Genomic DNA, 27604 nt, shown 5'->3' with positions numbered 1-27604 from the left:
AAAAGATGATGAAGATCTGACTTTGACTTCCATTTGAAAGTACGTTTTAAAGCATTAATATTTATTAACAATGGTGTGGCCTATTTCATAGGATACATTTTCAGACGCTGTGGATTTTCAGGGAAAGTGCTGAATCTAGATCAGTGTTTTTCCAAATTTTGTGTAGCTCAAAAAAAGAGATGAAAAGAAAAAATAATCATTTTAAATTAGGAGATTGACATTTTGTCTTTACCCAAGTAAAGTTGTTTACACACACAAGCCTTGATATATTCATCATAGTTTAGGTTTACTAACCCCCATCTTAGATGTCTTAAAGTGGATTGGACTCTTGCATTAGGTTTAAACTTGAACCCACTAACTACTGAGAGTCCTTGACAACTTTTTGAGTCTGTGGTCACAGCATTTAGAAATTTTAAAGTCCATTAATAGTATTCAATGTGGGCAAAATAAGAGAAAAAAATCCTCTAGTCTTATCCCCTTTAAAAAAAAAAAAAAAAAAAGACACTACAACAGTGATGTCTTTAAACAGTGGTTCTCAAATTTATGGTCCCAGGACTTTGTTGCACTCTTAAAAGTTTTTGAGAACCTCAAAGAGCTTTTGTTTATGTAAATTATGCAAATATGGGAGAATAACGAATACACTGGTTAAGGATTTCAAATGATGAACTGACACCTGTTACTTGTTAATCATAAAAATTTAGGCTTTGGTAATCCATTCCATTTTTGTTGTCAACACATTGAGGACACTGCCTTTTGAAGGAAATATGAATAAGCTACAATTCTCAGTGAAGAAGTCTGGAAATGAAGGGTCTAAAATAGATCCCCTGGCAGAACAGATGAAAAAACTAATAATGCCCCACTATATGTTCGGAAAAGTTATCTAAGTTGCTTACACATTACTGGTCTTTAGGGGCTCTTGCACTATCAGAAGAGATTAGCATCAAAATTTGAAAAGTAAGAAATAATCCAGGTGATATTAAAGCAGTGGTTAAAGAAGGAAGAATGTGAAATAACACTATATGCATTTAATTATTCTACCGCTTAGCAGAAAAGGTTCAAGTTTATTTTGGAGAACTTAAAACTTAATGTTTAAGAGTTCTTTTCAGTTAAACACAAATACACTATGTGTATTTATCTTTCTTTCACCTAAGGGGATATGTATTCTTCTTTTACCTGTAAACTTTCTAGCAATGAGATGTCTTCCCCTTAGGAGGCATGAAGTTTAAGAGTTTTCTCTGTCGTAAAATATTTAGGTCCAAACCCATGAATAATCACTAATATGTGCATTTTATAGACCGTTCGGGAAACAGCATGCAATAGACAAGATATGTTTTTAAAATTTTCTAACCATCTCTTTCCATGAAAGGATTAAGGTGACAGAAGAAGACATTATTAGTACTTTAAAATTACTTAATTCAAATATCAAGTATTCCATGAGCTAACCATTTTGCCTGATATTTAGTGACCTTTTTTGGGTGAATGAGCATTAAAAACTGCTAAAGTAGACATTAATTATTTGTTGTGTATGTGTGTGTTTCCTCCTTTTGCTTCTTTCTCTGTAATTTTGAGTAAAATGACACAATAGAAGTTAATAAAAGAGAGGACTGGGAACTAAAGAAAGGACATTGCAAGATAGGGAAGAAGTAGGCAATTCTTAGAGCTTGCAAACACTTGCTTATAATGATATACTAAACTGCTTTCTGAAATTTGGCCATAAAGCTCACTTTGTCCTGCCAATGAAAGTAAACAGTCCAAGCATTCTCTATTTTTTGATAATCAACCAACTGGGCTCACCTAGTTAAGAGTTTGTACAACCATTGGGATCTACAATTGCAGTGTTCTCTTATAAATCAAAGCCCAGTAAATTAAAAGATAATTTATATTGTAAAACAGATAAGCTAAGGGATAATTGAATCATAAAATAAAAATTTAACTTTCAAGGCATTTTGCAGTATGTTCTTTCAATTTCAAACTTCTTTAAAGCATTTAATTATTCTGTTACTTAGCAGAAAAGCTTCATGTTTACCTTGGAGAACTTAACACTTAATGCTTCAGAGTTCTTTCCAGTTAAATACAAATCAGAATTACTGTAAAACATAGCTGAATGTATTATATAAGAGTAAATTAAAATAGAAATCATTTACCAAAAAAAGTAATTTGCAAACAACCTTTCTCTCAGAAATATGTATTTTGCATAAAGTGAGTTCTTCCTGTAAAACAGAAAGGCATCAGAAAGGAAAAGCATCTGAAATTCACTTTCAGTTTGTCTGTAGCAAGGCCAGGACGAATTCAGAAAGGAAATGTCTGGAATTTTGCTTGGTGTCACTATGCATAGGGGTTAAGATAACAAACTGCCTCAGGCCTCTTTCAGGGCAGCAAAATAAACCAAAATTGTCTCCAGGGTTGTAAATTCAGAGAATGATGTGGTAGACATGAACATTGAGAAAGAGAACTGGGGCAAGTATTTTTTTAATGTTTGCCATTGGGCAGGATGTTTCTTTCTTATGAGTTTACTGTTTCTAGTAAAGGTGAAATGCTTTATTTCTTTGCTTTATGGACTATCACTATTTAGGCTTAGGCCCCTACTGCGGGGGAAAAAAAAAGCCCAGCAGCATATCAGAGAAAGTCATCGTCTAGGGATGGCTGTGAAGAGAGTGTAGGTGTTGGATGTTGAGGAAAGGAGGTGGTCGAAGGCGTTGACAGCTCTGCCTCTCTTTTCCTACCTTCAGTGGGACAATATGTTGAATTCAAGTGATATGGTTTGACATGTACTTCTTGTTCTAATTGCACATGGAAGTGAAGTGTAAGCTCTTTAAAGGAATCAGGTTATGGCATTCACTCCCAACATTTGGTAGCTGCTGGGGATGGAGGAAATGCTGATGGAAGGGGAGTAACTGAGGTTGACCCTGGGTGGTACAAAAAGAGAAGTTCAGGCAGAACAAATCAAAGTCAGCTCTGAGAATCCCAAAAGAAGAAGCAGACTGGGGTAACTAGAGTCATTACAGCTCTTAAGGTGTGGCAAACTAATAGTAATTTCATTAAAATGCCAAGGCTAAGAATCACCTGATAAATGGTATCAATACTTTTATTACCATCTGATTAAGAAGAGACAAACAGTAGGAATCTTTATTACCCTCATTTTACTTATTATGTCTGTTTACATGGAGGCATTTTTGTAGGCTTATAGCATCTTAATTTTTTTTTTTTTGGAGACATTGTTTTTTATTTTTTGAGACAGTGTTGCTCTGTCACCCAGGCTGGTGTACAATGGCACGATCTCTGCTCAAGGCAATCGCCACCTCCCAGGTTCAAGCGATCCTCTTGCCTCCTGAGTAGCTGGGATTACAGGTGCATGCCACCATGCCCATCTAATTTTTGTATTTTTAGTAGAGATGGGGTTTCACCATGTTGGCCAGGCTGGTCTTGATCTCCTGACCTCGGGTGATCTGCCCGCCTCAGCCTCCCAAAGTGCTCAGATTACAGGCATGAGCCACTGTGCCCAGCCTCATACAGTCTTAAAAATCTATGCCTAAAGTTTTGAGTATGTGCTCTTACTAGTATATGCCTAGTAAGAGTATATGCTGAAGAATAAAGCAAAGCAACTTCTTGAGTGTTAGCCTCAGAATCTCTGAATTCATGATAAAAGGAAAACTTAGAACAAAAGCATACATGGTGGGCTGGTGAGGATGCATTCTGAGTCAGCTTAGTGTGTTTGGGTAAATCTCTACCTGAAGCCCAGTGGAGGCTGAGCGTCCTCCCTTTCCCAGGAAATGAGCAAGTTAAAGAATGACCTTCTAAGAAGGAAAAAGTTTAGTATATTGATGTATAAGCAACTTTATCCTTCTGCCTTTCCCTTCCTAATTTACAGCCTTCTGTGACTGGTTTACAGGAGTTTTCAAAAGATGTGATTAGCTTTACTTGCAAGAGTTTCAGAGTAATGATGTGTCAGCTATAAACTCATTCAGCTAATCTGAAGGAACATTTGTAGAGCAGGAAAGAACTGGATTCAGAGGTGCTGACTTGTGAAACATGGTGATAAGTGATTTCTAGCTAAAAGATCTAAAATTCTAGCTTCCTAGTTGTGCAAAGGAAAGAACATGATGATGAGCAAAGAGAAAAAAAAACCTAAACATCATCAACAATAAAAACATTTATTCATTTATACCCTCCATGCCCAAGGTCTTCCTCTCCTCATCAAAATTAGGCAAAGTCAATATGGTTTCCCACAGAGGTTAGAGGGAAAATGGCTGCAGCCCATTACCCCAGTATGAAGGGCTGCAGGCATGTTTGATTAGGAGCCATATAGGCACAACACACAGCAGGGTAGAGAAGCAAGGGCTGAACGTGAAAGTCACTGCTGATTAAATAGCAAGCTATGTCTGTGAATGCTGTTTCATTTAATTAATTAATTCACTTAATCCTTGTGGATGTACATGGGATCTGCCGAAAACAAGACACTCTGGGGAACACAAAATTATAACAGATCTCACCCTCCCATCATCAGACTGCAAAACAATTTACCCCAAAACTTAGCGGCGTTAGACAACTGTTTAGGATGCTCATGGATTATGCGGGTCAGGGATTCACTCGGCACTGCAAAGATGGCTTGACTCTCTATTGTGGTATCTGGGGGCCTCAGCTGGAAGATTTGAAGGCTGGTGGCTGGAATCATCTGAGGCTTGTTCATTCATTTGTCTGGTGGTTGGTGATGAACTGACAACTGAGACCTTAGCTGGCAAATTGGCCAAAACTCCTACACATGGTCTCTCCATGTGGCCTGGGCTTCTTCACAGCATGATGGTTGTTTCCAAAGGTCAGTGCCAGAGAGCGAATCAGGCAGAAGCTGTTTCTTTTTTATGACCTAGCCTCAGAAGTCACATAGCATCAATTCCACTGTATACATTGGTCAGGAAGGTCACATACCTTGCTGAAATGGAGTAGGAGGGAGCATCAACCCCACATATTAGTGGAAGAAATGTCAGTCCCATTGAATGAAAAGCAGATACATATGTATGTATATATGTCTATATGAAAACATACATATAGACTATATGGACATATATAAAATCATCTTTGGAAAATACAATCTACAATTAATAAAAGAAAAATATCACAATACAAAATAAAATGTGATCAGCATTGTGATTATTTTGAAAGCAATGGCCCAAGGACTCATATGATTGGAAATATACAAATAAAAAAAAACCAACTGAGCATTGTGCTTTCCAACCTTGAATCGCTTCCATATTACTTCCACTGTTTTCACTGTGACTCTGTCACCATCTGCACCATTGTTTATTTTTTTATTAAAAATTGGCCCACGGGATAGTTGTGTCTTTACACTCAAATTTGTTTAAAAAGCAAAGAAGATATTGCTACAGAAAATAAAATTTATTTTGCCATAATTATTTGCCATAAAATAAAGGATAACTTTAAATATACTAAAAAGTTCTAAAAAGTTATTAGATGCTAGATATACTGCCTTTTTTTTAAAGATTCTGAGACTGAAGCAAGCCCTTTCTTTGTCAAGTAAACAACAACACATATGTCAGCAGGTGTTACAATCACACTCCTACCAAATGAAGGCTCTCCCCTTGCCTTAATCTGAAAGATTTGATAGAGAAGTGGAAGGAAATTATGCGTATGGAGAAGAGCAGGGATAATAATGGCCATGTCCTTGTACCACCCAGGAGCCTTCAAACAGCTGCCAATATGATAGCCTTACTTTTTTGGCAAACACTGATCCAACATGATAAAAATTCTAGATAGTGAAGCATTAATCTGTCCAAAACCAAATTCCTGGGATCTCCGAGGGAGACCATCAGAGCATGGTCATCCCGTGGGCATGAAATTGATGCTTATTCACTAATAAATGTATTTGTAATCCATCATTTGTCAAAGGCTAAGCTTTTCTCACTCCCTGCGTTTTTATATGTGTGTGTGTGTATGTTTTCCTCATAAATACTTCCCTGAAAGATCCAGTGAACAAAAAAAAAGACCTTGACTAGTTGGCTTCTGTATAAAGCCTAACTGCCCCATGATCTTAATACCATTCTCCACATCCTGGTGGAATTGACTTTTTGCTTCCCCACTTTGGTATAACTAATGCCCCCGGGCGTTTCAGGGCCACCCTAAGTCCAGAGCCCCCAGGCAGACTTGCAGTTCTTAGTATGCAGTTATCTAAATCCAGTGACATTCGTTCCTAAAAATATTATTAGCACTTCCTGGAGCCAGTGTTGTACTAGGCTCTAGAAATGTCAGGGATAGCAAGAGATAAATATCTTCTTGGAATACAAAGAAAGGTACTTGGGGCCAGCTATTTCTCCCCTTTAATGTAATTAATTGCTTAGCAACCCCATTGTTTTTTACAAGAGTATTCATTAAAAAACACTACTTCCTAGGAATTCCTTGGGATTTTTTCTCAGCAGAGATGGTTAGATCATTTTCACATCTTCTCCACCTGGACCTTTTCTTTGTGCTTTTCAGCAGTATTGAGAAGGTCTACAGAGGTTAGGAGGAAAACAAGAACTGGATATTTATCTTCAGGGAATCCAGTCTGTAGCCTTTAACGTACTCTAAGAATTTTAACTATAGTGTCTTCCTAGGCATGGGGCCAGCATTGACAGATCTTCTTTTCCTTCTTTATTTATAGTCAGCTACGGTGAAGCTGTCTAAACCGGTGGCTCTATGGACCCAGCAGGATGTCTGCAAGTGGTTGAAGAAACATTGTCCGAATCAGTATCAGATCTACAGTGAGTCATTCAAACAGCATGACATAACTGGTAAAGTATGCAGTATCCCAGATATTTCACTCCTTTTCTCTCTCCCAGTCACGATGGCCTTTCCCATACCCTTACCATGAAACAACATCTTCCTGCTGAAATTTTCTGGCATGGGTTTACTTTCAAAGGGTTGATAAATTCCAGATCCATGTGAGCCATGCTATTTAACAAACATACATGGTTATTATAGAAAACAGTGGATTGTGAGCCTCCACTGTAAAAGTATATAGGAATCAGGGTGCAGGGTTGGGGGATCCTAGTGAAAATAAGAGCATACCAATCACAGAGAAAGGAAAGAAGGAAGTCTTTCACATGAACTTGGCTACAGGATCACTATGTAGATCTTCCGAGTAGAAAAGGTTTCTAAGTAGGAAAATGCTTTTTAAAAAATGTCTAAGATAAAGTATATTGACTTCTTTGGGTGAGTTATACACATGTATCCAATCATGTGAAAGAGTCCATGGTGGAAAGTCGGTTTTCCTGACACTCCTATCCTCTGGCCATCCATTTCCCTGTTGAACACCTTCTTGTATCTGCACCTAGCAATGTTCCAAGTTTCTGAAATGGAATATAATAATACTAACTCTCTGCCCTTGGGATGAATAGTTTCAAGGCACAGATAATGATTCCATTAGATCAAGGGTATTCAAATATACGTGGAGGTCAATAAGTACTTGAAAGCAGAAAATAGGACAGGATAGTGAACCATAAAGGGCCTTCAGATCAAGTCTCTCAATTGGGGGATGGAGTGGGCAAGATGGAGCAAATATGCCCACCATGGTAGCCCATCAGAGTAAGGGGGCTTTTCTAGACCTTGCCTGCCCTTTCACCCTAAGATCCTGTTTGTATGTGGGCAACACTTCTCTTTTCCCTTCACAAACAGTGCAGTGAAAGATAGGACTGAGGATACACTCTGTAAACCGAAACTGTGTGGCTTCAAGGGGGAAACAATGTTAAGAAGTCTTTTCTAGTCCAGATCTTTTTTTTCTGAGAAAATGCTTTCACTCTGGTGGTAAAGTGACTTGTCATGAAATAGCTCAGCACTCTCGATGACAAACCTCTTTCCAAACCCACACTTTCTATCATGACAAATCCTAATCTCTCTCGTTCTGTTCACTCCTATTACTTTGAAAAGGGACTTGTTAAGCAGAAAGTATTTCTTTTTGCAGTTCAGCTCTTAGGCTGTAGCTGTGAGATCTGGGGCAGGTCAGTTCACTTCTTAGAACAGGTCTCAGTCGATGGTTTTCTAAGTGTGTTTCATGGAGCTCTTGACTGCCAAAGGGATGTGGGTGTGCTTTGGGTAGAGGCGGGTGTGTGAACCAAAACCACTCCCTTTGTGTCTGTTGTATATATTTGAACCATACAGAAAACTTGATTGATTTAAAAAAAAATTTTTTTAAACATTTAAGCACTAAATGTTTAAAAAAAAAAAATGCTGAGCTAGATGATCCTAGATTCCTGCTGACCACATTGATATGTCTAAATATATAGGGAAAACACCCAATTGTAGCTCAAGTTGAGTTAACAAATGAAAGTAAAATCCTTCTATCTTAAATATAAAAATGATCCTTTATGCATTTCCTCTCTGTCACTCCCAACTAGAGTCAATGGCCCTTTTGGATGAAATCTCTGAAATTCAGAAGGCAGTGTGGGTACTTAGCTTCGATTCCAAGTGTCTACATTTCATTTTCTTAGTTCCTCCCTTAAGAGTATAAGAAAAGCCCATCTAAGGTCAGTTATTCTACTCCTAACTATGATCAATCAGTTAGTAACCATTTGCCTGATTATGGTAGCCTTCATCAGATAATGGCTGCTTAATGTTTTTTAATGCCTGTGTGATAGTAATGGCAAAGCCTTTTTCATGATCTTATTTGAAAGCAGTGTTATCTTTTATTAGGGGTAAGAATTATGAGGTCCCCTTGAGGGAAGGATAAGCATTTATAATGGTTTGATGAGGATGAGCCTTACAGTCATCAGAAATAAAGATTCATGCTTCAATACTTATGGAATAAATGGTCCCACTTCCCAAGGTTTTCTGCTAAGTACATGAGGACAGGAGTGTGGGAATGAGGTATGTATTTCAAACAGTTGTCGTATGCTTTTGGTGGCAGACTTGGTCTTCATGAAACATAACTGGTATTGGGAAATCACTACTTTCTTGGGATCTTGGGCAAGCTGCTTGACCTGGGCAAGTTACTTAACCTCACTACCTCATCTCCAAAATAAAGATAATAGTACCTGGCTCAGAGAGATGTCGTGAAAATTAAATGAAATAATATAGGTAAACCACTAAGCTAACCGTTTATTGACTCCTTTTATATGTCGGCATTGTGCTATTATTCATCTCAGGACTCACCTGGAAGTGTAGAAAAACATGCTGTTATTTCCTTTTAAGGGCAGCCTATTTTCCGGCAAGAAGAAGAAAGCAGGGAATTACTTGGGGACTTAGGGAACAGAGAGAATGATTTCAGATTAACTTTTGGTTTACATCTTTTTGACATTCACCTATTTGAAGCCTCAGAAGACCACTCTTCCCCTGTTCTCTGGCCCCTGCCTCTCTAAGAGTGAATGCAAAATACCCAAATGATCACAAGTGCCAAGTGGCCAGAAAATAGCTTTCAGGACTTCAGCCAGTGTGCATTTACCAGCCCTGTGATGCTAGAAGCTGTGGGAATCCCAGTACTCTTGGAGGCTGTGATGAACAGGGCAAAGAGGTTTGTAAAAATCAAGATGTGATGACAGAGCAAACCTCACCAGGCTGTGCAGACAGTAGAGTGACTTAAGAGAGGACAGGGGAGTGGTTACAAGTACCAGGTCACAGCCCACAGCTGCATCACAGCCTTGTGATTTTGTAAAGGTTGCTGGGTGCATGTCAGCTTGTCATCTGCAGAAAAGGAGATGCTAATAGTATCTACCTCATAGTGTTGCTATGAAGGTGGTACACAGTCACAGCATACAACGCATGTCAGCTGCTGCTCTTTTCCAAGTGTTGCCCTGATGGTATCTGTGATAACAAAACAATACACATGATGGTGAATTCATCCAGCTTTATTATCCTGGGGAAGGAGGGAAAGGAGCATCTAAGGGAAACAAAACATTCTGGGCTGGTAAATATCCTGTGCTAATCTTTAAGACTGCAGAAAAGATTGTTCATGTATCTCTTATTTATGCTTAGATTCTCCTGAGTGCTGCTGTTCTTTTATTTTTCTTAAAGCAAGTATCTCCTATATCATGCTCATTGAGGAAGCATGTTATATCAATGTTATATACAAACATCCCTTGATTTAGAGGCACATGGTCCAGTGACAGTAAATAAAAATGACATATATTAAATGGAGAGAAAAAGAAGAAGAAAACAGAGATAGGTTTTCTGATCTTAGGTCTGAGTCAAATCCTCCCTGCTGCCCTCTACACCAACCTTTGACATGTAGTAAAAACATAATGCCACACGTTAGTTTCTTGTCAGTAAAATAATATTTATCTTAAAGAATTTGGGGGAAGATTAAATGGGACGATGAATGTGAAGGGCCTAGCTTAATGACTGACATATAGTGAACATTCATTCATCCATTTAGCAAGTATTTATGGACCATCTACCATGTACCAGGTTTTCAGAATACAGTGGTAAATAAGATAGTCAGTGATCCATGTAGGAAAAAAATTGTGCTTCCATGGAAAACTATGCATGGTCATCTATAGCACAACATTTTGGGTTATCTAATTCTTTGATTCTAGGGAGCAATTTTATAACTCTGTGAGTTGTAGATAGCAGAGAGTAATACAATATAATTTTTCTCCATTGACATGTAAATTCTGTTCCATAGAGGTTCAGTTGACTTGCCTAGCCACTGTGGAAAAGGTGAGTTTTATCTCCCATTTACACATTTATTTCAGTCTTCCTGATCTATAATTGTGTCTGCTGTTCAGATTCTCCCTTGAGCTGGTTGTAACATCTTTAAGACTTTAATTTAACTTATTAATGAGGAAACTGGCAAGATGTTACAACCAGAAGGACCCCCAGTGGATGCCTGAAGCAATAGATATTACCAAACACTATTTATATAGTGTGTACATACTTACCTATGATAAAGTTTAATTTTTTAAATTAGGTTCAGTAAGAGATTAACAAGAACTAATGATAAAATGAACGATTAATAATAATATACCATAATAATAATTAGGTAAATATCTCTCTGTCTCTTGAAATATCTTATTGTACCGTACTCATCTATTTTTCAGACCACAATTGACCACAGGTAACTGAAACCGCACAAAGCGAAACCTTAGCTAAGGGGGGTGCTGCTGTACTAGTAGCATTAACTCCCTGCAGAAGCACACTTTAAAAAGAGTAAGATGGTTAGAACACTGGAGAGGCATTAGGACATATAGACTGAAATCATGAGATTAGGTTTAAAGGAAAGAAATTTGTGTATGTTTCTGTGCTTGTAAGATTCTGTCCCTAGCTTTCTGGGGCCTGGCTTGGAATGCTGATGAGGAGGCTCTACCGGGGCCAGGTGTAAGCTCACAGGCAACTTTCAGATTCTTTTATGCAGAGTCAAGTATCTCTTCAGGTTTGAAGTTTCTTCCTGTGGTGGTTGCTAACATCACCTCACCTCGTTTGGCTTCAAATCCTCTATCTGTGAAGGGTTCCTTCCCTTGCCAACTTGAAAGACTTGTTTTCAGAGGTGAAGCACTCAGAGCTCCCCAGAATATAAAATATTTTTTAAAAGCTGCTTTGAATGTATAAAGGGTTTCCTTGGTCTACTTCATGGAGGAACCATGGGTATCCTTTAGATGTCTACAAGAACAAATAGTTGTCATATAATGACAAATGATTCCTATTGATATATCATATTTCTAAATCATCACCTACAAAATAGAAGTATGCTTCTGGTCTGTTTTTTTATGCTGCAACTATCACCCACTTGTACTTCTTTTCCTTTTTAAAAGTATTCTGCTGAGATGCAGCACCTTGAAATTGGGCAATTCTGCATATGCTATTGAGTAAAGGGAAAATCACTATGTTTTTAGGACCTTTGGAATGTGGGTCCATGCATTTGCTAACATTGTTCTCTTCAGTGCTGATTTTTCTGAGCTGTTCTACTCCTTTATCCTTCTGCGATTGTCTTCCAAGTCTTTAATTATGGTTAGAGTTCCCTGTAGAGACCAATGGGGTCTATAGTTAACAAGTGTCAAAAGAAGTAGAATAATTACTTTATGTGACATACTTACGAGAATACTACTTAGTAGAATCCAGTATAACCAAACAAAATGTAGATGTATTTAACTATCCGGTGTGTCATCTGCACATTTTCTCATCTTTATCACTTCCCCTCTGGATATTGTGTTCTGCTTTCCTATATCTTTGTATTTGTTTTTTCACATTTCTTTTTTGTGTGAACTGCTCTATACTCTTATTGAAACTTGAGCATAATTTTATATTTACATAGTAAAGTTTCTGATATGATTAGAACATAACTTGTTTCTCCTAATTTTCCAATACAGCCATTGATTTTTCATTTTATCCCTTTTTAATGGAACTCTTACTAGCTTTCTAAATTATAAACTTACTAACTGTAATACATATAATTTATTTCTCAGCATTCTTAAAACAAGGGTACTGAACTCTGTTTTCTTGATGATTCAGGGGAAAAGACTTCTGAGTGTTGGAAAGGACTTTAGATGTCTTCCAAGGATTTATGGGGTCAATTTAAGAAGAAAAAAAAAAGACCCTGTCAATGAGAAATAAACACAAGTGGTAGGTCAATGGACCACAAAATACCAGCTCCATTCCTGATAAAAGTCTTTGGAGAATGTAATTTATATCTGTAGACAAATTTATTTACTAAGAATGTTTCCTCTCTAAATGGATCATCCCGGTCACTGGCACAAGTAGCACTGCCTCTTTTAAGGCTTGGCCGAAAGCAGACTACATCAGGACACAGGTCTCAAGTGAGGACAGAACATGGGACAGGGCTGAATGAGTAGCAAATGGAGGGCAGGAGAGAGGCCAAGAGCATTAGTCAGGGAAGTCCTTCCACAAGGGAACAGGAAGAACAGAGGCTGAGTGTCCCCCCCTTACAATATAGCCACATGTCCCCCTATGTACCCTTTCTAACATCCCTACTGTGCGGTTGGACAGCCTTTGCTTCAACACCTCCAGGGATGAGCATTTTATAGTTTTAAAAAGCAGTCTGTTTTTCTGTTTAAGATGTTGGATTATTGTGGTGGTGATGGTGGCAGTGGTGGTAGTGGTGGTGGTTGTCGGTGGTGATGGTGCTAGGGGTGATGGTGATGGTGTTTGGTTTTGCCTATACTCCCTCCTCCTCTAAGCTGAAGGCCCACTGAACTACTTTGAAGGGTTCTCAAATGTCATACTCTCTACCTTCCTGACACCCACCCATTCACCTGAATAATTCCAGTTTTCCTTCTGGCTTGAGTTTTAGATACCACCTCCTATAGAAAGCCCTCCTTAGTTCTCTTCATCTGGGTTAGGTATCTCATCTCTAGTTCCCAGGATAAGGCTCTGTGGTAAGACTTATCACAGTAAGTTGGTAGTTGAAAAGTTTTATAAGAAAGTTTATGTTGAAGTTTGACTGAAACACACCCCGCGGTCCTGTTTAGGTTCCCAGGTTAGAAACTCTTGCCGAAGAAAGCTCTTGATGACTGCTCCCATTAGATTCTTGCTTCCTGGCATCAATGAAGCATAATGCTATCTTCCAGTCCCTTCCTTTGTTCTAGTGGACTATTTATTGGATATCCCCAAATGCCTCCTCCCAAGTTCTTATTACCAAATACAACATGTCCAGGTTTCAGACACACAAAAAAAATTACAAAGCATGCAAGAGGTAAGAAAATAACAAACTGAAGAGACAAAGTAATCATCAGAACCAGATTCAGATATGACACAGATGTTAGATTTATCAAAAAGGAAATTTAAAATAAGTATGATCAATATGTTAAAGGCACTAATGCAAAATGTAAACTATTTGCCAGAACAGATGACTAATGTAACAGAGAAGTGGAACTAATAAACAATCAAAAGAAAATACTAGAAATAAAAAACACTGTGATAGCGAGTAAGAGTGCCTTCAATGGGATCATCAGTAGACTCAACACAGCCATGGAAAGAATCAGTGAACTTGGAGGTAAATCAATAGAAACCACCAAAACCAAAATGCAAAGAGTAAAATGAGTGAAAACAACAGAGCAGAACATCCAAGAATTGTGGGACTATATTAAAAGATGTAACATATGCACTACTAGAATATCAGAAGAAGAAGACAGAAGAATAGTTCAAATAGTAATGACAATAGATTTCCTAAACTAATCACAAACATCAAACCACATATCCAAGAAGTTCAGATAACACCAAGCAGGATAAATATTTGAACTACTTTTCTCAAACACACACACACACACACACACACACACGACAAAGGTAAAATTTTGAAAGGAGTCAGATTTTAAAAACAAACGTCACATACCTTAGTTCCAGAGAAAATATAAGAATTCCAGGACACTTCTAATGAGAACCTCTTAAGCAAGAAGAAAATGACTGAAAACTTTAAAGGGTTGAAACAAAAAAAAAAAATGGCCAATTCTATATCCAGTAAAATTATTCTTCAAACATAAAAGAAAAGTAAGGAAAGGCTTGCCCAAACAAACAAAAACTGAAGCAATTCAGTGTCAGCAAACCGCCCTGCAAGAAATGATAAAAGTTCTTCAGGCAGAAGAAAAATGATACAGATAAGAAACTTGAATCAACAGAAAGAAAGGAAGAATGTCAGAAAAGGAATAAATGAAGGTAAAATAAATTCCTTTTCTTATTAATTGATCTAAAAGCTAGCTGATTAAAGCAATAATAACAATAATACATTAGGTTTTATACCATATAGATAAGTAAAATGAATAACAGCAATGTCACAAGGGATAGAAGGGAGGAATAGATAATGCTTTGTTATAAGGTACCTGCAATACATGTGAAGAATAGTGTTATTTGAAAGTGGACTTAGATTACTTAAAAACGTATATTGTTAACTGTAAGGCAAAAACTAAAAATTTTTTTATAAAGGAAAGATAAATGGTGTGTTGAGAAGATAAAATGAAATGGCATCAAATACTCAGTTAAAATCAGAAAAGGTCAAAGAAAAAAGAGAGAAATAAGCAATGAATAGAAAAGTATAAAGATGGTAAAGTTTAAGTCTATCAATAAATACCTTAAATGTGAATAGTCTTAACACAATAGTTAAAAGACAGAGATTGTCAGATTAGGGGCAAAAAAACCTAACTATATGCTCTCTAGAAGAAACACACTTTAAGTACTCAGGTTAAAAGTAAAGTATTGGAGAAAGATGTATTACACTAACACAGTCAAGACACTTATAGTGGTTATATTGAGTTGAGACAATGCAGACTTCAGAACAAGAGTGAAAAGAATAAAGAGGGCAATTAGGCCGAGCGTGGTGGCTCATGCCTGTAATCCCAGCACTTTAGGGGACCAAGGCGGGTGGATCACAAGGTCAAGAGATTGAGACCACCCTGGCCAATATGGTGAAACCCATCTCTACTAAAAATACAAAAATTAGCTGGGCATGATGGCATGCACCTGTAGTCCCAGCTACTCGGGAGGCTGAGGCAGGAGAGTTGCTTGAACCTGGGAGGTGGAGGTTGCAGTGAGTCGAGATCATGCCACTGCCCTCCAGCCTGGCAACAGAGCGAGACTCCGTCAAAAAAAAAAAAAAAAAGGGCAATTACAGAATGACACAGGGTTACGTTCTCCGAGAAGACATAACAATTCTAAATATTTGCATTCTTAACATAGAGCATCAAAATACATAAGGTGAACACTGATAGTATTAAAGCAGAAATTGATAAATTAACCATTACAGTTGAAAACTTCAACCTCACTCTCTGATGATCTGAACAGCATTGTCAATCAACGTGACCTAACTAACATCTATAGAACACTTCATAGAATGTATGTCCAATATACATTCTTCTCAATAGATGCAGAGAAAGCATTTGACAAAATTCAGTGTTGATCCACAATTTTTTAAAAACTTACCAGAAAAGTAGAAATAACAGAAATCTTGATAAACAGCATATTTATGGTGAACTTACATTTTTATGGTAACATCATTCTAAATGGTAAAAAAAAAAATTTTCTCTACAGAATAAGACAAGACCATTAGCTTTCTTACTTTTTTTTTTTTTTTTTTGTATGTGTGTGACAGTCTCACTCTGTCAGCCAGGCTAGTGTGCAGTGACACGATCTTGGCTCACTGCAACCTCCACCTCCCAGGTTCAAGCAATTCTCCTTCCTCAGCCTCCCGAGTAGCTGGGATTATAGGCATCTGCCACCATGCCCAGTTAATTTTTTATTTTTAGTAGAGACAGGATTTCACAATGTTGGCCAGGCTGGTCTGGAACTCCTGACCTCAAGTGATCCACCCGCTTCAGCCTCCCAAAGTGCTGGGATTACAGGAATGAGGCACCACGCCCAGCTACTTACCTTCTATTAAATATTGTTCTGAAGACCCTGGCCAGTGAAATAAAGCAAGAAAGAACTAAAGACAAAAAGATTAGAAAGGAAGAAGTGAAATTATTTGTATTTATAGATTAAATGGTTTATATAAAAAACTATGAGATCTAGAGTTTGAGTGTTGTCTAGAATACATGGAACCAGAAGTGTTTTCAGTTTTGTATTTTTTGGGATTTTGGAATATTTGCAGAATACATACCAGTTGAGCTTCTCTAATCCAAAAATTTAAAATCTGAAGTACTGCAGTGAGCATTTCCTCTGACCTTCATGCTGGTGTTCAAAAAGTTTTGGATTTTAGAGCATTTCAGATCTTGGATTTTCAGATTAGGGATGCTTAACCTATATGAAGAAAAAATCCTACAAGAACTAATAATATAACTTAGTGTGCAAAATACAAGATTACTATGTAATAGCTAAACAAAATATATCTAAGACTACACAGAAAACTGTAAAAACATTGCTGAGAGAAATTAAATATCTAAATAAATGGTGAGATATCCCACACTTGTGGATTAGAAGACTCAATGTTAAAATTATGTCCATTATTCTGATGATCTGTAGATTCACTGCAATCACAATGTAACACCAGATTTTTAAAAATCAAATGAATACATTGATTCTGAAATTTGTATGGAAGTGCAAAGACGTTAGAGTAGTGAAACTCATATAGAAAAAGAACAAACTTTTGAGGACTTGCCCACCTAATTTTAAGACTTACTATAAAGTTACAATAACTAAGGTAATATGGTACTGGAATAAAGACTAACTTGTAGATTATAGTAGTAGAACAAAATAGAAATTCCATAAATATACTCACACATATATGGCCAAATGTTTTTCAAAAATCGTACCAAAGCAATTCAACGAGAGAAAGGGTGGTCTCTTCACTACAGGGTACTGGAATAACTAAATGAACTTCATTTAGTAAGATAAATGAACTTCAACTTCTGCATCACACTATACACAACATTTAATTTGAAATAAATAATGGGCCTACATTTAAAACCTAATTCTATACAATTTCTAGAAGGAAGCATAAGAGAAAATTTCACAACCTCGAGAATAGGCAGGGAATTATTATACATGTCCCCAGAAGCACCTTAGTTTAAAAGAAAACAATTGATAAATTGGTCTTTTTATTTCTTTTCTTTTCTTTCTTTGTTATTTTTTGAGACAGGGTCTTGCTCTGTTGCCCACGCTGGACTTGAGCTCTTGGCACAAAAGATCCCATGGCCCCAGCCTCACATGTAGCTGGGATTACAGATGCACATAATCACACTTGGCTTCTAAATTGGTCTTTATCAAAATTAAAAGTCTTCTGCTTTTCTAAGAATCCGTCAAGGGAATGAAAAAGCCAAGCCAGAGACAAGAAGAAAGTACTTTTAATATATATCTAAAAACGAACTTGTATACAAAATACATAAAGAACATTTAAAACTAAAGAAGACAACCCAATTATATGGGCAAAATATTTGAAATGATACTTCATAAAGAAAATATAAGGATGGCCAAAAGGCATATGAAAGTATGATCAGAAATATTAAGTCATCAAGAAAATGCAAATAAAAACCACAATGAGATAATACTTTACACCCAGTAGAATGGCTTAAATTCCCATACCAAGCCATACCCAGTGTTGTATGTATGTTGTATGTGAGTATAATATGGAGTCACCTGATTTGAAAATGTCAAGTTTCTTATGAAGTTAATCACAAACTTATGAGATGATTCTGTAATTCCACTCCGAGGTATCAAGAGAAATGGAAACATATGTTCTTAAAAATTCTAGTCCAACAATTTCAAAAGAGATTAGAATAACCAAAAATTCTAAACCCTTACATCAATCAAGGGGAGAATAAATTTTATGTTCACACCAAAACCTCTACTCAACTATAAAAAGGAACCTACTACTGATGCACACAATGTGAGTGAATCTCACATTGTGCTCGGTGAAACATGTTAAACACAAAAGGGCACATATTATGTGATTCCAATCATACAAAATTCTAGAACTTGCAAGATTAACCTGTAGGGATAGCAGTCAGATCAGTGGTTGCCTGGAGTAGGGGATAAAAGGGAAATTGGCTGTAAAGGGGAGTGAAGGAGGTGAAAATGTTTTGTATCATTGTCAAACATCATCTACTTGATATTTCAAATATGTGGGATTTATTGTATGTAAGTTATGTCTCAGTAAAGTTTGTTTATAAAAACTTGTATACTTTTCCATTTTTTAAACTATATACCGTTCTTAAAATGAAAAGATGGACGTGTTATCCTGCATTTTTTCCATTCTGGCCATAGGTTCATTTAGGTTAAAGATGGATGGATGGACAGATGGATATGGTTTTCTGTTTATCCATGATATAGATAATTATAGAGAAAGAAATTGAGTTTGAAAATCCGTATTTGCATTTTTTTTTTCACTGAAAGAATAATCTGAAGATACCAAAGCATTCTTATAAAGAAAGGCATGGTATTGCCTGTTGTTAGGGGATGACTGCTGACAAAGGAACAATACTCTCTTCTCCTTGAGATTCTGCTCGTCTGAGTCTTCATCAGTGCATCCAAGACTTTTGGATTTCATAGACAAGTTAAATTGCAGAAACAGTTGCCACCTTTTGTATTTTGCCCATTAATATTTTTTAATTAAAAAGTACTCTCGCCACCATTTTATAAACCAAAGGAATTTTAACACAAAATACTCATGATTTCAAAATAGATTTTTGATTGAAGAAAAACTTACATTATTTTTATTTCTCCCATTTTCATCACAGAACAGCACCAATTTTTAGGCTAGTGTAAGTAAACTGCTCCAAGGACACATTTGTCGATACTCTAAATTCAAAATTTATTTAGTGATAGTATTTGACAGGAAAAGAGTGGAAATTGTCACCAGATGAACTATTTGTTTCATAAATCAGAACTAGAAGGAATATTCTTACTATGGGAGCAGCCTTGCATTAGAAAATGCCTGACATCCTTAATAATGCCCATCGTTTCTTGGAGGCTTTCTATGTGCAGGATGCTCTGCTGAGAACCACATGGACTGTAGTTGTGTCTAGTACATGTGATGCCTGTCCAGTACCTAGAACTGTGCCTAGAACTCCTCAGTACTAAAGAGTTAGTGGCTTTCAACAATCTTGCAAGCTGTTACAGGTGAAGAAGTGAGGCTCAGAGTTCAATGGGTGACTCAAGGTAATTAGAGGAGCTGAGCACTTACCATCAACAGGACCCACCACACAGGATTGTTGGGAGGATTAAGGAGTTAAAACCCGGACAATATTTAGAACAGTGCCTAGCACATCAAAGGACATCAAGAAATGTTACCTATTATCATTGCTAGTCAATAATTAGTGAATTGATAATCATTTAATGACACCACTATGAGCCAAACACTGTGCTAAGAGAGATAGACTGTATCCCATTGCTGTGAAATATTTTATAGAAAAGCATGGCATCGTGATGTCAGACTGCAAGGGACCTCCTTCTGTCTCCTTCCTTTCACATGAATAAACAGAAACCCAGAGACTAAACTGATTTGTACAGGGGCACCAGAAAATGTTCAAAGCTCGGTGACATTGCTGTGGGAGAACAGGAGACCCATTCTTATGAAAAGTCCATTAGGTTACCTCATTTAGAAATAACCAGAGTGGGGTTCTGAAATGGACAAGACACTCTTTTCGTGAGTGAGTTTTTCCAACCAAATTCGAGGAGCAGAATGAAGCCTTTATAGCAAGGGACTTGATTTCCTGCTGCCTCACCTTTGACCAGATCCATTTTTTTCCCCCTGTCTTTATTCTATTCTCTAGTCTCCTGTGATAATGACACATGATACTAAATCAAATATGATCAAACATCTACATCTGCTTACATTGTGAATGCTGAGCTTTATACCCTGTCAGAGAAACTAAGTCAATTAAGCATGCTCCATTCTGTTATCCCCGTTTTAAAAAACTCCTGTTTCCATTTGATTTCTTTGTTTCTTAGACAGGGTAGGGGTCTCACTGTGCTGCTATGCTGCCCGTGCTGGTCTTGAACTCATGGGCTCAAGCAGTCCTCTTGCCTCAGCCTCCTGAGTAGCCAGGGATATAGGTGTGCACCATCATGCCCAACTCTGATTTCTTTTTTATTGATGACTTGTTAATTACTCTGTCAGTTTGTTTTTTGGTTTTGCATGTTTTTGGAAAGCACTGGAGTCAGACTGCAAAATTGGAGATGCCCTGTCCCCTTGGTTTTGCTCCCATTTTCTGTTTAAAAATTAATATACCACAGCTGGGCGTGGTGGCTCATGCCTGTAATCCCAGAACTTTGGCCAAGGCGGGCAGATCACAAGGTCAGGAAATTGAGACCATCCTGGCTAACACGGTGAAACCCTGTCTCTACTAAACATACAAAAAATTAGCTGGGCGTGGTGGCGGGCACCTGTAGTCCCAGCTACACAGAAGGCTGAGGTAGGAGAATCGCATGAACCCAGGAGGCAGAGCTTGCAATGAGCCGATATCCCACCACTGCCCTCCAGCCTGGGCGACAGAGCAAGACTCCGTCTCAAAAAAAAAAATTAATATACCACATGCTCTCTTCCTGTCAAGTCAGAGTTCCCATCCTTACAGAGCCTGCATGTTACTGGGAGATCAAAAATTAGACCTGTTAGAGGCAATCAGCAAGGTAGACCAATGACTCTTTTCCTTTAGATGGCGTCATTTATGGCGAGGAGCCTGATGTCATGTGTTATTGATGGAGGAAACTGAAGCCCACACGTGTATGATTGACAATATTTAAAATCCTGTGGCAGTGTTTCAATAAAACACAACTATCTTCAAGAGATCTTGGCCAGCATCCTTTTAGGACACTATGTTTGATCCCCCATATTCCCTGTTGAAATTCTTATTAGAGATATTTTTCAATTCCCATATTAACTGTAGGGTAATGTTACTCTTAAATGTTTAGAATACTCTTGGCAAGCTTCATGTCTTTGATACCTATGAAAGATTAGAGAAAGATTGGACTGTGTTGACCTGCAATAGAGTACATTCCATTCATTATTCATGGTGTGTGACCTCGGCCAAGTATGTTTAACCTCAATGAGCCTCAGTTTCCCTTTCCCTAAAATAAAATTATGATAATAGGTATCTTATAAAGTTGGTATTGGCTATTATTATTGATCCGTAGTTGCAGGAACTCTACATCAAAGTTTGTGAGAAACCACTTTGCAAGTGGTAAAGAATTATAAACATATATGTGTTACAGATATACATTTGTATGTAAAGAATTATATAAATGCATATATATACACATATACTTATGTGTGTAATTTTTGTTTTTTATTGTTTAGAAGCATCTCAGTAATCCAGTTAAGGCCCTAAAACCTAGCAATTAGTGATAATTTCTCCAGCCCATGAAAAGTTTGCCTTGCCCAGTGTGTTTTTTAGTAATAATGATTATTGTAAATAACCCATTTCCTAAACATATATTTAGCATCAAATACTCCCAAGATATTTCTCTAGCAACTCAAGGTATAAAGAATTCAGAAGATGTGGTTCTTGCCCTTCCTTAAATTATCATCATGTTGGGGAAAACCATATATCTTAAAAAATATTTATTGAGGGTTTATATGCCAGGCAATCCAGGAAGTATTTTTGATACATTGTTTAATTTTATCTTCACAATAACCCTTTAAGGTCGGTATTATTATTAATACTATTATCATTTGACAAATGAGGAAAGTGAGGTTCCAAGACCTTAGATAGCTTTTCACATGTCATACAAGCCCAGAGGTGGCAAAACCAGTATTTTAACCCAGGGCTATCTGAATCCAAAGCTCATGCTTTGACCTGTACACTCTGAGAGATAGCATCTTGTATGTGCAGGTAACTGATATAGAAAATAAGCATGGGGATGGACATGCTTATAACCCTAATAAGACATGAGAAGGAACTCTTGTCTATAAGCCTGATTGACTGGGAAGTCTGCTTAGAGAAGGCTGGATTGATGCTGTGTAAAATTTTAGAAGGTAAAGCCTCTCAAGATAAACGTTAAACTTCTAACATCTCTGTGTGTATATATGTTGCTTGCCTCTCAGTGAATTTAAAAAGAAAATATAACGTCCTGCGAGCCATGGACTCACCACTTCAGGGCCTCAGACCTTGCCACTTCACCCCCTTGTGTGTTACCCACCTGAGTCCCGAAGACATTTGGGATTCTAAACCCTCAGGAGGGAAGAATAAAGGAGGTGACAATGGATCAGAAGAATAGGTTGTAAGCTACATTACAGAATACTTTGAGGGCCAGGCTAAGGAAATCAGATTTTTCCTCTCTTGGGTATCATTCAATACCCTTTAGTGACGTGACATGTGACATCACGGCTCACTGCAGCCTCGAAACCCTGGGCTCAAGCCCCAGAGCCTCCACACACAGCCTCCCGAGTAGCTGGGACTACAGGCACACACCACCATACTTGGCCAATTTTTTTTGTATTTTTTTCTAGAGACAGGTTTTCAGCATGTTGCCCAGGCTGGTTGAGGAAAAAAAAGATGTTCCCTTTCCCAAGGCCAGTGACCTAACTGTGGTCTTCTCCTTGCCTACCGTCCCTTGCTCCTCCCACACCACAATTCTTTTCATCTGTTTCTCTTCTAGGTCTTCAGAATGTCTCCCTCCACTTTTGCATTTCAGTTTGAAGACATGCTGCATCCTGTGTCCATCTCCTCTTCTCTCTTCTTACTGCCACTTTTCTGGTCTAAATTTTCACAGGCAGAACCATTTAGTCTCTCTTCTTCCTATGATCCTGCCTCATGGCTCTCTAGGAAAGTATTCTCTGGTCTTTTTAAACCAGACTGAACCAAGCTGCTTCCTGCTTATTGAGAATTAATGCCTACTGAATAAAGTCACAATTCCTAAGTTTGGCTTATAAGGTTTTTCGTCAGCTTCATTTTAACCATTACACCAATCCATTCTGTCCTGAAACCATAGCACATCACTCTCATTCTTGCCTCAGTATTTGCTTCATGAACTTTTGGTCATTTTCAAGTGCTGACTGTAATTACTCCCCTCCTCCCTACCCTCTCTGGACCTCTCCAAGCAAAACTAATTTTTCCATTCTGTGTTTGCTTTACATTTTACACAATTAATAAATGACAGCTATTATTGTTAGTATTATAACACTTATCACATGATATTAAAGTTATTTGGTTCCATGTTCATCTCCCTCCCACCAGCCCAGAAACTTCTCTAAGGTAGAAATTGTGTCTGATTTATCTTAATATCTCTATCTGTGTTAACCCAGCACCTGGCATAAAGTAGGCATTTAATAAGTGTTGATTGGATTAAATTGGGTTTGTTCTTCCTTTGATAGTCTTAGCACTGAACTTAAAGCCTTTGTTCATTTCTGTTGATAAGAATACTTTGATTAGTCTTTCAGTTTCCTGATTTTGCCTCCTTTTCATGAAGCTCATCTTATACTTCCCTATCTGCAACTTCTTACAGTGTTACATTCCATTGATGTTCCAGTCGGTCTTCCTGTCTTGTTCTTGGAGAAGCCCCATTTTACTTTTTTAAAGAACTCCTATTTTGGATCTGTACTAAGCCCCAGAATATCATCTTCAAGTGCGGTTGAATGACAGTCTCCAAATTTTGTGGCATCCTGAGCCCCACGTTCCCTTCGGCAGTTCTTCCCAGTATGTTGTGGTAGACTGTGTCAGAACTTTGCTCAGTGCCAAGAGTGATTGTCACAGTGCTGTGAAAGCTCACTGAGTCTGCTGAAATTTAAGTCAGGTGCTGTTTGGTAGCGTGGAAGCAAATATCCTTTATCTAAAAAGCTTCTATTTAGGGCAGCAGGAAAGAGGCCCTAATCTGTCCCACCATAGGTGCATTGAATGCAAATTTCCCGTGTTACACAAGTGACAAAGTGAAATACAAATACAGTGTTTTGTTTCAGACACCCAAAGTGTCCACATTTGGATAGAACAATGCTATTAATAGATTTTGGTTTCTAGCCCTTTGTGGCAATTTAGCTAACCCTAAAACTACCTTGGTGACATTGATAGATACAAGCTCAGCAATTACAACTTAAACAAGAGCAATGAGAATAGTAAATGGCTAAAGTATGATTACATTGAGCCATATAAAATTGCCAATATTGAACAATTTTGACTAACAAAAATGGCAGTTTCATTAGATTTGCCATGATAGCAGAATAATGCATTTTATTTAAAGGAAGTGGAAAATAAGTAGGAGCATAATATTTATTGAGCATCTACTATGTGCCAAACACAGTGTTTAGCACCTTTTATGTATTAAATCATGTAATTTTCATAAAATCTCTAAGATGTGTTATCCATCTCATTACACATGAGGAACCTGAGATGTGAAAGTTATGACTTCCCTAAGCTCACATAACTAGTAAGGTAAAATAGGTAAGACCATATTAGGAGGATTCTTCTAAACTGGGTTTTGGCAAACTTTTTTTGTAAAGTACCAGATAGGAGAGCCATTTGGCTTTGTAGGTCATAGGGTCTTTGTCACAAATGCTAAACTCCATGTTTGTAGTATGTAAATGAAAAAGGTGGTTGTGTTCCAATAAAACTTTATTTACAAAAACAGGTGGCAGGCCAGATTTAGCTCAGAGGGTTGTAGTTTGCCAGCCCCTATTCTAACCTCTTCTTCCCTTTGCCCAAATCAAATCTGTTTCCTTAGTGATATTTATAAGAGAAATTTAGAATTCTTCTCTAAAAATGTGCTACTTTTTTTCCTTTTTACATAGTAAACGTAGGAAAATTAGAAACTGTACATACACAAAAAATAAAAAATATAAAATTCCCCTCTAATTGTTATGTCCAGAAATAATCTCTTATGTAAACATTTTGACATGCATCCTTTCAGATAGTTTTCTCTATACAAATATTATTTCTAAGAATGGCATCATACCTTAAAGGGGTGGCATAGTCTTCTCTCTTCCACCAAAAAGTATATTGTGAATGAATTTCTGTGTCAGTGGTTGAATACAAAATATGTTATTTGACTGTTTGCAGTTATTCTCTGGATGTTGTATATGTGTCTGTTTTCCAGATACATTGTATATCTGGTCCCATATGCTTCTCCATTCAACCCCTGTCCCCCCTTCTTTGGCTTCGTCCATGGCCCACATTCTTAGGTTCTATTGTGAATCCTTCTACCTACTACCCTCCCACATATACACACACAAACACACACAGAGGCACATGCAAAACATAGCACCACAAACCTTCCATCTCCACATCAATTAGCCCTTAGTTGTAAGAGTCCCAATTTTCTTTCTCTAGCATTTGTACCTTGATAGTTATCAGATTTCTTCACTTTTCCCATGATTGTGGCCAGTCACCAGAGTGAAAACAGATCTAGGTAAATGAGCAGCAGAAGAAATCATATGTCTCCAAGGTCCTGTCACTGTCCTCTGTAGATGCCACCCTTGAGGGCAGTGTAATTTCTTTGAAAGTTTTCTTTCTGTCTGCCTCTCTCTTCTCCAAGGTTCTTCCAAAAGAGAAGCTTGCACAGCTTTTCTTCAGTTCATTAAATTTTCAGCATCTTCCCCCAGTGGTAGGTACGCAGCAGGTAACATAGACAGGAGGACATTAGAATTCCTTCCAAGGAAGCAGTTTCAAAAGGTCACATGTTGCCACAATGTCCTTCTTTATAAATCTTTCAGGGGATGGTGAAGCGTGTATCTAGTGGGGGAAGATAGGACTGCTGTAGTTATTCCGTAAGGATCTTAACCTTAAAACTTCCACTTAGTAATACATTCACAGTGATGATCAGTTCAGCACATAGAAAAATGGGGACAAGATATACTTACCTTTGCAAAATGAGCTCCCACTAAGTTCAAGTAAAAGAATAGCCTCTCTCCCAACAAATGAAGAAAGCTACAGAGCAAAGGATGAAGTGATGGCTGGGGCTGAAAAATGGTACCACTATAGAATATAAAAGGGAAGTCACTTAGTTTCTCTAAACAATTTCCTGAACATACTCAGTTAACTATTCTGAGGAAGTCCCCAGAATCTTACAGGTTTTGTTATCCACAAGAAATTTCCCACTGATACTTGTATCACACTTGAAATTTGTAAAGTGATATTTCACACACATTTTCCAACCTCAGACCCCTGTCGATAGAATATTAGTGTGAAACTCTTTTCAAATGAGGAATCCAGAAGCTCAGAGATATTAAAAAACGACAAAAAAAAAAATTGACCCAGATGCCATAGCCAGCAGATGGCAGTACTCAGCTCCTCTGACACCTAAGGCTTTTTTTTTTTTCCGCCTCCAGCTCAAGGAAAATTCCTTACTTCCATCATTTTTGCTTTGTCAATTAAATACTCAGCACATTCACATTTGACTAGAATAGAGCCTTCTATGCTGTTAACATGAAAACTAGAGGGGAAGACTTTTGACACCAAGAAGGAGATTGTCCTAGGAGAACCAGGAATCTAGAATGATGTAAATTATCTCAGGCATAGTCATTCCTTATTAATGTGGAAGATATTAATCACCAAGAGAAATTGTTACCTTTAATTAGAAATAGAAGGGAAAGAAAAATTATATAGTAATCCTTTTTTGGGATAATTAGCAAAATGTCAGGGACAGATGGACTAGAAACAATGGAAAAACATGTTTCACTGATGTTTCTCTTTGATCATGTATTGGATGCTATAGTGGCAAAAGCATTTCCTGGTTGGAAAAATTATCCTTGTCCTTTCTTCTGCTTTTTATTGAAGAAACTGGCTGGCTTTTTTTTTTTTTTTTTTTTTTTGAGACGGAGTCTCGCTCCGTCACCCAGGCTGGAGTGCAGTGGCGCGATCTGGACTCACTGCAAGCTCCGCTTCCCGGGTTCACGCCATTCTCCTGCCTGAGCCTCCCGAGTAGCTGGGACCGCAGGCGCCCGCCACCATGCTTGGCTAATTTTTAGTAGAGACGGGATTTCACCGAGTTAGACCAGGATGGTCTTGATCTCCTGACCTTGTGATCTACCCGCCTCGGCCTCCCAAAGTGCTGGGATTACAGGCATGAGCCACGGCACCCAGCCTGGCTTTTCTTTTGGGGAGCTTTTGCAGTCTATATCCCTTCTTCTTTATCACCTCTGGCTGCACACATTTGAGTTGGATGATTTTAGTACATTTATAAAGAAAGGCTAGGGAATAAATTGAATCTACAAACAGGTCTACTCTGTTTCTTGTAAAAGGTATCAGTAGAAAAGACAGCTGCATAAACCACTAAGGGTGAAACCAGGCCAGGCTTGGAAGGTAATGGATAGTAT

General features: G+C 37.7%; 1 protein-coding gene across 7 annotated transcripts in view; it reads left to right on the top strand.

Moving 5' to 3' along the window:
• The window catches only part of SAMD12 (sterile alpha motif domain containing 12), a 508474-nt gene that overhangs the window by 183232 nt on the left and 297638 nt on the right, over positions 1–27604 (top strand). For all 7 annotated transcript variants that reach the window (XR_010121938.1, XR_010121939.1, XM_055287114.2 and 4 more), the window contains exon 3: positions 6653–6782. Coding sequence is in view for 5 of the 7 variants with exons in the window: in XM_055287114.2 (XP_055143089.1) it covers positions 6653–6782 (130 nt within the window). In the remaining 2 variants the exon portion in view is untranslated. The remainder of the gene's footprint in view (positions 1–6652; positions 6783–27604) is intronic.

The sequence above is a fragment of the Symphalangus syndactylus genome, chromosome 7 (genome assembly GCF_028878055.3).
Source record: "Symphalangus syndactylus isolate Jambi chromosome 7, NHGRI_mSymSyn1-v2.1_pri, whole genome shotgun sequence".
Lineage (NCBI taxonomy): Eukaryota > Metazoa > Chordata > Mammalia > Primates > Hylobatidae > Symphalangus > Symphalangus syndactylus.
The sequence above is the reverse complement of the archived record's forward strand: the minus strand, read 5'-3'. Positions and strand labels throughout refer to the sequence as shown.